Raw genomic sequence first — 15001 nt, forward strand, 5'->3', positions numbered from 1 at the left:
AATCTAACCCCAACCACTATTTTATCAACCCAAACCAATATATAATTTCGTTTTAATTGTAAAATCTAAACTCTAAGCACTCCTTTATAAACCCAAACCGACATATGATTTTGTTTTAATTGTAAAATCTAAACCCTAAGCCCCATTTATAAACCCAAACCGATATATAATTTTGTTTAATTATAAAATCTAATCCTCAAATATATATATTTAATCATGTTTTATTAAAGGTATACAAATTTTTTTTCCTTATTAAAGATAATTTATTTGTTAAGATAATACATTATTATTTAAATGTATAATTATATTGATCGCGCTAACTCAGTTATCAGCTAACTCATGATATAGGGTTAAAATTGTCCAGAAGAAGCAAAACTAATTATGAAATTATCTTTAACATATAGTGAATTAAAACTTTATTTGGGTATATACAAAACTAACCACGGTTACGGATACGGTCAATACGGTTATGGTTAATTAACCACCAGTTAACGGATAAAATTTTCTCTAACCATAACCTTAATCATTATATATCAGGTTAACTACGGTTACGGTTAGAGTTATTTGATGATTATTATAATATTAATATTGGAGACAAAATCTTATGAAATACTATTTATTTTACAAGTAAAAAATATATGTGATTTCAAATATTTATAGTGAATTAGTAAAATATTGGTATTAGATCAAAACTGAGAAACTCAAAATCAAATACACACAGAAATAAGAATAAAAATAGTTTAGTATGAAATGTTTTGATTACTTACGAGTTCAACTTGTCTGGTTGATTTTAATAAGGTGAAAATTTTATCCAAACATTTGATGTGCTTTTCATTGTATATATACAATTATAATATAATTTATTTGAAGGATTTAAATGTGCGGTTAACAGAGCGTTTAACCGTACGGTTAATATATATTTTATTTAACCGTAACTAATTTACTTGTACAGTTAACGGTTATGTATTTTTTTAACCGTTTTATACGGTTACAGTTAGAAATACAATTAAGGTTAGAACTAATAAGAGTCCACTAACCTTTGCTTTTGGTCATGCCCACAGCTCAAGATCCTTGTGAAGGCATACCTCGAGATAGCAAAGTGGGCACGGACGGGTCATGTATCAACCTTCGATGAGTACATGAAAGTTGGGTATGTGTCAGGTGCAATGGGTGATTTTGCATCGTACAGCTTTATTGGTATGGAAGACATAAATGAGAAGCAATCTTACGACTGGCTCAATTCCAATCCCCTAATCATCAAAAAACTGTCTTTAATGTTCCGTCTATCAAATGACGTAGGATCCTACGAGGTACACACACTACACATCAAAGAGAATCTCTTTAGTTCTTACATGTGATTTTGTTTTCTTGTTTTAGTCCTCCTCGTGAATATTTATTTTTGCAGACCGAGATAAGCAGAGGAGAGGTTGCTAATGGACTCAACTGTTACATGAAACAATATGGAGTCACCAAGGACAAAGCATCCCAAGAGTTGCGTAAAATGTACAGAGACCACAAAAAAGTGGTTATTGAGGAGTTCATGAACTTACATGATGACCATGTCCATGTGCCTCGCCAGGTTCTGCTTCGATGCCTCAACTTTGCACGTATCTTCGATGTTTTCTACACAGAGGGTGACGGATTTAGTGAACCCAAAAGCAAAACCCAACACTTTATGACCTCCTTGTACGTTCACCCAATACCCATTTCATAATGACGTGGAACACACACCACCAATTCTATGTTCATCATAATGAAGAAGTTTTATGACTATGTTTATCCCATCTAAGTTCATTCGGGAATATTTTCGTGGGTTCTGTTACTTAAGGTATGACTAGCTTTGAGAACAGTTACATTGACGATTTTATTTCAGACAATTCTCTGTAATCCCTATTAAATGCATCGTATCTCCACTAAGAGCATCTCCACCAAAGTATTTTAAACTGTTGCTCTTTATTAAAATTATCACAATTGTGAGAAAAAGTTTGGATAGAGAGAAACGTTGTTTCTTTAAACTGCTTAAGAAACGTTGCTCAAACAAGTGTCAGCAATCTATTGGTTCTATTATTTTTTAAAAATTATTTAATTAAAATATAATTACTTAATTATTTTTGGGAAATTGTGTGTATGTCTACCACAGATGATGGTCTAAGGTTGTATGCTTAATCTGCAAATTAATTATTGAATCGTACTATCTCTATGTCGAATCCTAGACCTCATGGCATTAAAATTTGTAATTTTATAAAACTTATTAATTATTTCAAATTAAAAAATTTAAAACATATATGAGAAATTAAGAATAACCCTAGTATTAATTTTCCGTTTCTTGTAAATCAAACATAATAAATTGCTTAATTTTCTAAAAAAAAATTAACTTTTGAATTTTATTCATCTTTGAAAAAATGATAAATTATAAATCGCTGAATAAGAATTTATGTGATAATAATCATGTACAATGTAATTGCATAAAAATTACAATTATAATATTATTATGTATATAATAACGTAGAAGAAGCCAGATGAATGTGAAGTAGAAGAGGACAAGTTCAGCTTTGGACAAAGAGACATGCGATTGTCTAAAAGAGAGAGAGAAGAAGAAGCTTTTTTCTCACTTTTTTTTCTTTTCTTCTTCGACCACTAAGAAAATGACACGTGCGCACCACTCTTGACCAAGGAACGTTTCTTATCATTTAGCATTATTAATCATTTAATTTAAATCATCAAAATATGTAAGAAACAAATAAGACTCCCCCGTTAATCATGGTCTTAGGGGTAAGATACCCTCCAATAAGGATGCCTTAGAGCAAGATTATCAAGGGAATCTTAAATTTTAATCTTAGCATTAGTTTAATAATAAATTTAAAAAAGTAAGATGAAAAAGTTGTTTTTGTGATTTTAGTTTTGAGAAATCTTTATTGGTAGATTCTTAGTTTGGGGATCTTACAGAAAAAATATTTATTTAAAAACTAAATTAAATTAAATTTGTTATTTTAGAAAATTTTATAATTATTGCAAATTTAAACTTTTAAAACATACATAAGATACAATTTTCTAACATAAAGTACAATAGTAGTAAGTTTGTAAGAACAAAAAAAATATGAAATTGGTGTAAAAATAAATGTAAAAACTTGAACTTAAAAGAAAATGATTAAAAATATAAAAAAATTCATTTAGAGAGGGAGAAAGAGAGAAGAAGAGAAAGAGAGAGAAAGAAAAAGAGAGAGAGAGAGAGCGAGAGAAAAAGAAAGAGAGGGAGAGAGAGGAAAATGAAATAATTGTTTTTTTTCTTTTTTAACAACATTCAATAAAAAGCTGCCACGTCGACGTATCTTATCACCCTATGTGTATCTTAAGCAAGATACGTCTGTTACATAATAATGCTGATTTTGATTTATTTTTTTTATCTTAATTCATCTAAGATCTGTGTAAGAATCGCCCGATAATGATGGTCTTAAGATACTAGTAACGAGGATGTTCTTAGATAATCTATATATATAAAGTTAGCTTTTTCTCTCTTCTCATGATGCCACCTAATCATCCACTTAAGCCATATTTTTGTTTTTACTTTAAAATAAATTTTAAACATTCATTTAGTGCATATTTATGTTACTTCTATTAGTAGTTTATATTAAAAAAATATGTAAAATAAATGAAATGTTAAAATAAGAAAAAATTACTTTGTTTTTATATTACTGGTAATAATATAATTCAACTATCATTTTAAATTGATCATAGTTTAAAATTTTAAATATGTTATTGAGTTTTAGAATGAAAGTAAATTTTAAATTTATGGTACGTAAAATAAAACAACATTTATGTAATTGTATATATATAATTATAAAGAAGAAAAATAAAATTGAAAGTGAAATATTAGTTTATAACATGATCTAAAAGAAATAAAATGATATTTCATAAATTGAATCAAATGCTTTTAATCAAAATTTGAGTATTGAAAGATAATAATTAAAGAGAAAATAGTTATACTATTTTTTGAAAATCAATTAAAAAAAGACAGTAAAATATCATAATATGAATAAAAATTTAACAAAACAAAATTATTAACCTCCCGCGCGGAGCGCGGGTCAACTGCTAGTATATATATAAAGTTACATTTCCTCTCTTCTCCTTCCGCCACATCAGCGCCACATCATCCACTACATCATCAACTTTTTAAAACTTTTTTATTAATAATCTCAAAAGGGCATGGACTTTAGACCCAAGGCCCAACAGCTACACAACAATCAAACCGGTTAAAGAAGATTGAGAAAACTTCGGATACACAAATTTGGAACTTGATAGTTAAACATCGGATACAACAATTAAATCGGTTAAAGATAGATCGGAAGACATCTACTAAAACCTGCTGTTTACAAGAACAACTCCTTTGCAGCTATGCACCGATTTTGAAACCATTGACCAGAGTACACATATTCCAGAACATCTATCATGGAATAGATCAAACCCACACACCGGAAACATTATCTCTCTAATCCCATACCTAAAAAAAGAGAAAATACCGTAGAAACTTGCCCTCGACCTCTCGCGAATAGCAAATAACAATAAACATTTTTAATATTAAACTAATACAAAATTGAAAAAGAAAAAAACAATCCATATGGGAATAGAATAACAAAAATGGCAACACTAAAAAACCAAAAAAAAAGTTAAAAACAAAAAATCATAATATAAATTATAAACCTCCCGCGCACAGAGCGGATCAATAACTAGTTTATTATAATGTTTAGAAATTTATTATAATGTTTAGAAAACACTAAAATTTATTAGAATTGAATCAGTTGATAGGTGTCTATGTTTTTAACATTTTTTCCCCTTAAAATGGGCTTTGAAATAAATTTAAGACTAAGGTCCAAACTTGGCCCAATTGAAAAGAGCTCTCCCGATACACCACCGGAGTCAATTACAAATTCCCTCCGGCGAACCTTCCAGGACCTTCTAAAGTCCTAATTCTCACGACTCCATCACTTCATCACTCCAAAATTGAGATCAACTTCACGACGAACTAACACCAATGGAGCAATCGGCTGCTCCTCCACAACCTCCGTCGATGCCGTTACCATATCTTCCAAGCTCCGTTCAAGCTTCGAGAGATGACCTTCAATGTATCGGAACTATGGAGATCGTCCGGCCAAAACCAGTCGGTTTTCTCTGTGGCTCCATACCTGTTCTCGCCGATAACTCGTTTCCGGCGTTTACTTCAGCTCTCCTCCCTTCTCAGGAAACGTTTGTAACATTTCTCTTCTTCTTCTTCTTCATATAACGCCTCTGCTTGCAATTTATTTGAAGCTTTTTTCGTAATTTGTTGCAGCGTTACTGCTCCGAGGTATCAGATGCTTCCGATGGAGACAGATCTTAATCGGCCTCCTTTGTTGACGGATTTTCCCGATAATGTTTTGCCTCTCGCCGCCGTCAAGTCTAGGATCACCGGAGGTATGTTTATTTTTTTCTCCTTGGTTGAAATTTCACGATTAGGTGAACATTGAACAGAGAGACTTGAACGATAGTGATGTTAGTGTTCTAGTTCTACTTGTGGCTTTTGATTAGTCTAATTTGTTTTTGTATGTTAAAGGTTGGTGTGGTTATGGTGTTTTCATTTGACAGATATATCTAAGGAGGCTAATGTTATTGCTTCGAATCTAAGCAAGAAATGTGAAGCCCTTGCTGTGTCGGGTTTAGTGGAATATGGGGATGAGATAGACGTGATTGCTCCTGTTGATATTCTTAAGCAAATCTTTAAGATACCTTACTCGAAAGCTCGGGTATCCATAGCAGTTCAGCGGGTTGGACAGACTCTCGTATTGAACCCTGGGTGCGTTCTTTATTTATTTCGGTTCTTTTAAATTGTGCGATTTTCAATGAGTAAGTCTTTATGCTGGGAATTTTTCTTGTGTGATGCAGACCTGATGTTGAAGAGGGTGAAAAACTGATTAGGAGGCATAACAATCAACCCACATGTACAAAAAACGTGGATGAATCTTTGTTTCTAAACTTTGCTATGCATTCAGTGAGGATGGAGGCATGTGATATTCCGCCAATGCATCGCCCACATACAGAGAAACACTCAAGTTCGTCTGCTCTACCTGCGGGAGAGAACTCTCATGGGCTACAACAGAATTGTGATAGTTCTCCAGACAACAGACTTGACAACCCTGCAGGGGGTAGTAAACAGTCTAAACGGGATGGTTTCATTTGTCAAAATAAGAAGAGCAAAAAAACCAAGGCACGTGAGCCGGTAATAAAAAACACTCAAATCAGTGAAAAGACCAAGCCTTCCGGAGACTCTGAAAAACATAGAAGAGGTGGGAACAACGAATTTTTAAGAGTTCTATTTTGGCAATTCCACAACTTCCGCATGCTTTTGGGAAGTGATCTACTTCTGTTCAGCAATGAAAAATATCTGGCTGTAAGCTTGCACTTGTGGGATGTTAGCGAAAAGGTAATTACTGTTAAACTCTTAGTGTTTCTGCTTTTTCACCTTTTCTGTAGACTTTCTTAATGTTCGCTCTCCACGCAGGTTACACCTTTAACCTGGCTTGAAGCTTGGCTTGATAATGTAATGGCTAGTGTTCCCGAGTTAGCAATTTGCTATCATGAGAACGGTATTGTCCAAGGGTATGAGCTTTTGAAAACAGACGATATATTTTTACTAAAAGGTATCGCTGAAGATGGTACACCTGCCTTCAATCCTCATGTTGTTCAGCAAAACGGTCTCACTGTTTTAAGGTTTCTTCAATCAAATTGCAAAGAGGATCCTGGAGCTTATTGGGTAATGTTTTAATTTTCTGTGAAATTGTTATATCATTGCTCTGAATCTTTTTTTGCTCATGTCATTACGTACTCATAATGATTTGGTTATGTTTACTTCAGCTCTACAAAAGCGCTGGTGAAGATGTGCTTCAGCTCTTTGATCTTTCCATTATTTCAAAGAACCATTCAAGCGTTCATAATGACAGTGCAAGCTCATTACCATCTTTTATTCATAGTGGGAGAAGTGATTCTATGTTTTCTTTAGGAAATCTTCTTTACCGTGTTGGTCATAGGCTTTCTTTGTCAGTGGTAAGGAGGCCGAGCATTAGTCGTCATGTAACATCATTAACAACTTAACTGCCATTTTCTGACACTTTGCATCTTTTGCAGGTGCCAAATGATAGGAACAAGTGCGCTAGGTTCCTAAGACAATGTTTAAACTGCTTGGACGGGCCTGATCATATGGTATTGGTCGTTAAAAGTTTTTTTTTAATATCAGTGACCTGTTTTCTCTTTAAAATTTTGATGGGTACTCATTAGTAATACCATTCTGGTAGGTTGTGCGGGCGTATGCACACGAGCAGTTTGCAAGGCTCATTCTGAACAGTGACGAGGAATTTGATTTGACTTTTGAGTCTAATAGTGTGCAACGTGAAGTCACAATAACAGACCTAGAGGACGAATCGCTTGATCCTGTTACTATTATTGACCATGAAAATGAGGCAGTGATTTTCTCAGAGGAAAAGTTCACTGAATATTGCTCAGTTTCTACTATAGCGCCTTTGATATCTGTTAAACCCAAGTTGGAAGCAAATGTTTCACCTTGCAATGAACTCTTACATTCAGATAATCAAGACTCCCATAATACTGAAAGCTCTGCAGTGAACACCAGTTCAGATACTAGTTGCGATCTTGGTCCGGTATGCCAAACCACAACTAGTCTGATCTCATCTAAGATAGCAGCAGTAAACCATGTTTCTCAAGCTATAAAGTCTCTGAGGTGGACACGTCAACTACAATCTTCAGAACAGGAGGATTCATTTCACGATATGCTGCCTGATTTTTCCAAGTGTGCATGTGGTGATCCTGATTGTATTGAGGTTTGTGATATCCGTAAGTGGCTTCCAACATCTAAACTAGACAGGAAATTGTGGAATCTTGTACTGCTTCTCGGCGAGTCATATCTGTCTCTTGGGGAAGCTTACAAAGAAGATGGACAATTGCACCAAGCTCTGAATACCGTGGAATTAGCTTGCTCGATTTATGGATCAATGCCCCAGAAGTTTGAGGAGACATTGTTTGTTTCCTCGATGAACAAGTCTCTTTCATTGCAGTCAAAATCACAAGCAACAACCCCAGTGGAAGATTTAGGAGAAAAATCAGGGCCTTGTGATATCAGTGTCAGTGAACTTTCATCAACACGCCTATTCTGGGCTAAAGTATGGATGTTGGTTGGCGACATATATGTTGAGTTCCACATTCTTAAAGGTCAGGAGCTCTCAAGAACAAAGGGGACATCAACCAATCATTTGAAAATGCCGTCAGAAGTAGTTAAGGAAGTACAGCGGCTCAAGAAAAAGTTAACTGAGTATAGTCAAAATTGTGCCTCGTGTTCATTAGTAAATTGCAGCTGTAAGAGTGATAGAGCAAGCAGTGGAAGCAGCGCAAGTAGCAGCAGTAGCAGCAATGGAAGTAGTACTCGTACTGTGGCTCATAGCAGGAAGCACAGTCGAAAATTACAGTCCAAGAATGTCACCAGCAAGCTCTCACAGAATGTTGAAGATGAACGTGTCAATTTCAAAGTTGAGAACACGAGCCATAAAGAAGAAAAAACATCCAAGGGAACGAAGGAAACTATTCCTGTGGAGCAGAACGAAGTCAACTCTAAAGGATCCCCAGGAGCAAAAAAGGGCGGAATCTTCAAATATCTTAAGTTGACCAAGACTGATGATGCAGAAAGCAATCTGTTGGCTGCCTTAAATTGTTATGAGGAAACTCAAAGAGCATTACAGGAGCTTCCAAGCAGCTGTAATGAGTTGCAATCTGTTCTTAGAAAGAAAGGGTGGGTATGTAATGAACTTGGTCGGAACCGTCTAGGGGGCAAAGAGCTCAACAGAGCTGAAGACGTTTTTGCTGATGCTATAGTCGCATTCAAGGAAGTTTGTGATCATACTAATGTTATACTAATCAACTGCAACTTGGGACACGGGCGACGAGCTTTGGCTGAAGAAATGGTTACAAAGACGGAAGCTCTCAATCTTCATCCAGCTTTTAAAAATGCTTACCAACAAGCTTTGGGGACTGCAAAACAAGAATACAACAAGTCACTTAGGTATTACATGGCAGCAAAGACAGAACTCAGTGTTGCCACAAAAGAGGCTAGTTCAGTTCCAGACAATCTGAAAGTTGAAGTCTACACACAGCTTGCCCATACATATCTCAGATTTGGAATGCTTTTAGCAAGCGAAGATACAACTCCTGCAGATCGAGAACAGAAAAGCATTCTAGATAACACTCATGATTCTTCTTCTGATGGAATATCCAGGAAATTGAGAAAACATGATGTATTATCAGCCAGCGATGCCATAAGAGAGGCTTTGGCTTTATATGAATCTCTCGGGGAAATTCGCAAACAAGAAGCCGCATACGCGTACCTTCAGTTAGCACGGTATCACAAAAGTTGCTGCTTGAGGTTTTTGGAGCGTCAAGGAAGTTCTCCTAAACCCGAAACCAACGTCATCCAGAGAGCCAAACAGTACTCTTTGTTGGCAGATAGAAATTGGCAGAAATCAATGGACTTTTATGGTCCCGAGAATCATCCTTCGATGTTCCTTACGATCCTGATAGAGAGATCGGCTCTTTCCTTCAGCATTTCAAACTTTTGGCAATTAAATGCTGTAAGTGCTTAACTCCCTCTATCTTGATATGTTCTTTCTGATTCACCATATATATATTCTAAACTTCTCTTGTTTTTTTGCTTAAGATGCTTGAGTCAGCTTTGTCTCGCTTGCTCGAAGGCCGTTACATCTCTAAAACATATGCGGAATCTTTAAAAACCGAGGACCCGAAGCTTCACACCAAATTCTGGGCTCAACTGCAGATGGTTCTAAAGCGAATGTTGGCTTTATCACTACCAGCAGAAGGAGCAAGCAAGTCTCAGACCTGTGGAAGATCCGAAGACTCGAGAAAACTAAGAGAACTATATAAAGCATCCCTCAAGTCAACAAACCTTGGTGACTTGAACGCTATCCATGCCTTGTGGACATCATAATCTCAACTAGGTAATGTTCTCTTCTCTGCAATTTTTTCTGACAACATTGATAACTTTATTTTGTACAACTGATGCCTAATATTTTTTTTCATTTTTTCTATATTTTGTAGATAACCTTGTACATTGGTAATGATGCGATTTCGAGACCATCATATATGTAGTATCAGAATTGAAGTTGATTATGTTGTTAGTTTTATTTTAAAGTGTGATTGTGTGAAGTATAAAAGAGTGGTATTTTAAGGTGGTAATGTTCAATTGTTCATGTTCTTGGCGATATTATAAATTTTATATCATAATACTATGTTTGTAATTCGGCTATACAGTCATTTCATGACCATACAAATTCTAGTAAACGGTACTAATAGTAAAGAAACAGAGAGTAAACTTTATGGGCCATCCGACTTCAGCATACTTGTGAATGAGCTAAGCCCATTTATATATTTCCGTATTCTTTTGGGTATCTAACTTGATTATAAACATGTGAAATACAAACACTGTAGAAAGAATTTTGAGTAAGTTATGTTGCATGTTTGTTTCAGGTAAACTTGACATACATATAAACTCAGAACTGACGAGAAACAGAGTAATTGGTTCATTCTGAACAATGTGGTTAGTTCAGTTATGGAACCTGCATTTGTGTTTTCAGAAGATCAGATTAGAAAGACAAATCAACACCTGTCCTCCTCACTCTAGGTTTGCAGATACTAGTGTCTGTTTTGTTGCTCTTGTTCTTCTTGCAGAGAGACACCTTGACGATGATTGTAACGTCTTTCGGTGGATGCGGAGCCAACGAGTTCAGTCGAAGAGCGTAACAAGTCTAAGGGTTACAGAAGCGTTCTCCGGTAGTAAGTCTATTTCCATCAGCCTGGCCGAAGGCAAAAATTATGTGCAATGGTAGAAAACAGCATCAAACTATACATATAAATTCTACTATCGAGGAGAATTTTATTGATCATAGATAGTCAAGAGGAACATACAATTTACCAAAAGCTAGATTAGATTCACAGACTTACCAAAGTCTATAACTATTAACTAAAGAACATAAACACATAGATGACATACCCTATTGCTTTTTTACCTACTCTCATTGTTTTACTCTCTTATACTCTTCTTTTGTTTTCATTCATTTCTTCTCTCTACTCATACCTCTTCCCCGATGTAGTTAAGCTATCATACCTTTTGACAGCAGGCACAACGACTCTTGATATCAGAAACGCTTGACTTGAGTTGCTTTGCATCGTTAAGACCAAGATCCTCTACATAGTCAACAATGGCATAAACTTCGCCACGATCCCTAACTGCTTCAAGCTGATCTCCAAAACCTTGGATTTCAACACTTTGGAGAGTGTTCTTTTTGGGATTGAAGTAGAACACATAGTACGGTTTACTTGTATATTTCATACACAAAACAATATCACCTCTAGCAGTCACTCCAGCAACCGAAAACTCGCAGGAACCAAGGACTTCATTATGCGGAAGAGTGTACACATATTTCACCCATTCCTGTATCTCAACATCCTCTAAAACCGACATACACAACTCAACGCAACGTTCTCCATCAACATCAGCATAATTACAACTAACCACACCTAATTTCCCTTTAGAGTTGACCAAACTCAATCTAGTAGGATGCTGTATATGATCATTAAAGCATGACGCGTCAATAAACTTGAACTCCTCACTCCTAACATCAAAGCGAACTACCACAAAAGACGGCCCAATAAAGGTTACAGCTAAGTAATACAAAACCCCATTGATGCAAATCCCTGCAGCCGAAGAACGATGATACAGATGACAAGAGATATCCTTAGTTCTCCACTCTTCTCCAGATCCTATAGTAAGAATGCTATGCAAATCCAAAACCTTGAATTGCTTATCAATTGGATCAAACCCTAAAAAGCCATGAGACTTACTATACTTCCTGACGTGATACCCAGCATACATTCCAGTGATAGGGTTACAAATCAGAGGCGTATTCACATCAATGATCCTCACAAATGGAATATAAATCAAACCTGAGGCATAGCTACAAGTGAAATCGCTCACATCTCCTGAGAGCTTTGTATGATACTCTAAAGGCAGAGAAGTTTCGTATCGGTTCTGTGGCTGAGGCGCGGAGAAGAAGAACCACTCGTTATGTCGATATCGTTCGATTGCGAATAAGATGCGTGGACGATTCGAGGACTTGGCTTGGAACAGCTTGGTGAAATCTGGACTGCGAAGTGTAGATGCCCAGTACTTTGACAGTGTACGAAACCTTGCGACTGATTTCGATGGCAATCTCGTGAAAATCTCGAGGATTAGATCTGTTGGGAGTGATTCGTTGTTACTTTCTCTTTCCATCAGACTCGCCGGAGTGTGTGTGTGAGAGTGTTTCGCCGGAGAAAGATTCTAGGGATACGACGACGACGTCGACGACGAATGTTGAAATTTGTGCTTTTTTTCCTTTTTCTTACTATTAAATTTATAAAAATCTTAGAAATACTGAAATAGATAAGAGTAAAATTTTATGGGCCTAAAAGGCTTTTATCATATACTTTTGAATGAGCTAGGCCCATTTATTCATTGCGTGGTTTTTTCTTTTTGTTGTCTCACGTGCCAATGGATTCGTTGGTACATACTTGGTAGCTAATACAACTGTAAATTTATGTGAAATACAAAAAGTCAAAGACAGTAGAAATAGATTAGACAAGGGTATTAGCAGCTCTTTGCTCACAATTTAATTTCAAAAAAGAAACAAAAAAAAAAAAGAAAAATAGAGAATCGTTTCTTAAAATGCAACGTCTTTTACTTTGTTTCTTTACTATTCGCGGGCTTCACTGACATGTAGCGGCCCGCTATTGGTTGTTTTTTTTTTAAATCTAAAAATAATAATAAAAGTTAAAATGATTATTTATAAGCACAATTTTTTTAGGGACACCAATGCATATGGTAATGGTCTTAGATTAAGTTTAGTTTTAAGAGTTTCTTTATTTCTACTATCAACTAATCCTATTCATGTAGAGTAGTTGAAACCAGAATTTTCTCTATTGCTATACTTTTTCATGAGAACTTGTTCAACAATGCCACATCAAGATTATGTGATGAGAGTATACTCATGAAATTTTTATGAAAATTGTTTTTCCAAAATATCACTTAACTATAAAACATAATGTCACAAAAAATAAAAATAAATAAATAAACATAATGTCATATAAAAATAGTACGAAGATGATGATTGTATGCTTATCTATGTAGACGTATCGTAAAACTTAATTGTGTTCTTTAGACCTTTTAAAGATATATGAGTTTGGGTATGGTCAAACGATTTACTTTGAGATAGTTTACAGTATAATAAATATCTATATATAGGGACACTTAAGTGTTACTCTTTTTTGGTCACAAATTTATACGACACATTCGTTACTGCTTTAGGACTACATAGCTTCGGACATTCGGGTCCTCGGTTCGGGTTTGGGTAAGAATCGTTCGGGTACGGTTCTTTCGAGTAAGGAGGTTTAGGACCCAATAAGGTAAACATAAATTATCGGTTCGGGTCTTCTCAGGTTCGGGTCGGCTCGGGTGTAATATTTAAAAATTGGAAAAAATCTGAAAAAATCGGGTTCGGTTGTTTTTATACCCGAATACAATTACAGTGTAAAAAATACCCGATATGTATTCATTTACCCGAAAACCTGCAAACTGTCAAGGTTAAGTTCTAAGCAATAAAAACCTGCAAAATTCACATCGACACATCCAAAGAGTACAAATACATAAGAGAGAAAAGATAAAACAATTCATAACAACGCTTTTTAATCATACAACCAAGGAAAATACAAGTTTCTTAACCAAAAAGATGACAATCCAAATCTGATAAAATCAAAATTCAAAACGTAGATATAGTAGTTGGGAACTAGAAACTGGAAACACGTCACACATCCATGGCCATGAGTTTGAATCTGCTGATATCTCATCTCATAAGACCTATTATATTTAAAAACATATCACATATGTAAACTAGTAAAATTGGTAAAGTAATGTAATCAAAATGCATAATGGTAATAGTTGAAACTTGAAAAGAGAGACTATGTTACCTCACTGTTAAAGACTTAAAGTTTTAAAGACCTTGCAAATTAAATTCTGGCTCAAACTCTGTAGAAAATCAAAGAACATTATGTAAGAAATCAAACTTTGTAATTAGAAATACTTGAGTGTTGAGAGATTAAAACAAAAAGGAAAGAATTACCTCTCATAAGATCATCTTGCAACTCAATTTCAGAAAGAAGTTGTTCAATGGTTGAGACTCCTTTCTCATTGATATAAATCTCACATTTCAGCCATTGCTCGGTACACATCAACACTTCTATCATGTAATGTGTTAAACAGCTTCTAGATGAATCCAAAAGTCTACCACTGGTGCTAAATGCAGCTGTTGATGCTACTGAAGACACTTGCATGGCAAGTATATCCTTAGCTATCATCGATAAAATCGGATACTTTCCACTATTGACCTTCCACCATGATAACATATCGTATTATGCGCCTTTTAGAAGCATTACAGACTCCACATCCTCTTTCAAGTACATTTCCAGCTTATTAGATGACTTACGAATCCCAACTTCTTTCACAATATCTTGAAAGATGGAATCCATATCATGCAATCCAACATGATGTGTTCTTTGACTTATATCACTTTCAAACTGATCTTGTGCCTAAGAGCATGATGATTGTGACTGAGAAGATAATCCACTTGTATTCAACAAACTGGCTCTAGTATACTCATCATACAAATCCTTCAAGATATTATTAATTGAATCAGAGAGATAAGAAGACTCTACACTACCCTTCCCATAAAGATGATCGAAACATACTTCAACAAACTTCATTTTCTTCCTTGGATCAAACACACTTGCTACTATTACAAGTCTGTTCATTTCAACCTTGTCCCCAAATGAATCCCAATACTTCTCCAACTTGGTTAGCATT

General features: G+C 35.2%; 3 protein-coding genes across 3 annotated transcripts in view; 2 read left to right on the plus strand and 1 right to left on the minus strand.

The window, feature by feature from the left end:
* LOC17897474 (terpenoid synthase 29) overlaps positions 1–1917 on the plus strand; it is a 4519-nt gene extending 2602 nt beyond the window's left edge. The window contains exons 6-7 of the mRNA XM_006304842.2: positions 1062–1310; positions 1406–1917. Of these exons, the coding sequence (XP_006304904.2) occupies positions 1062–1310; positions 1406–1714 (558 nt within the window). The 3' untranslated portion in view covers positions 1715–1917. The remainder of the gene's footprint in view (positions 1–1061; positions 1311–1405) is intronic.
* A 3076-nt stretch (positions 1918–4993) lies between these two features.
* Positions 4994–10425, plus strand: LOC17898793. The gene is made up of 10 exons (XM_023777234.1): positions 4994–5241; positions 5327–5448; positions 5620–5827; positions 5917–6454; positions 6533–6784; positions 6886–7074; positions 7156–7230; positions 7323–9662; positions 9749–10046; positions 10147–10425. The coding sequence occupies exons 1-9, from the start codon at positions 5030–5032 to the stop codon at positions 10034–10036; spliced, it is 4224 nt and encodes a 1407-aa protein (XP_023633002.1). The 5' UTR covers positions 4994–5029; the 3' UTR covers positions 10037–10046; positions 10147–10425.
* Positions 10426–10949: 524 nt separating this feature from the next.
* LOC111828695 (F-box protein At3g57580-like) lies at positions 10950–12442 on the minus strand. The gene has a single exon (XM_023777236.1). It carries the CDS (start codon positions 12377–12379, stop codon positions 11207–11209), a length of 1173 nt encoding a protein of 390 aa, XP_023633004.1. The 5' UTR covers positions 12380–12442; the 3' UTR covers positions 10950–11206.
* Between the last annotated feature and the right edge of the window lie 2559 nt (positions 12443–15001).

Source organism: Capsella rubella, unplaced genomic scaffold (genome assembly GCF_000375325.1).
Source record: "Capsella rubella cultivar Monte Gargano unplaced genomic scaffold, Caprub1_0 scaffold_1, whole genome shotgun sequence".
Taxonomy (NCBI): Eukaryota; Viridiplantae; Streptophyta; class Magnoliopsida; order Brassicales; family Brassicaceae; genus Capsella; species Capsella rubella.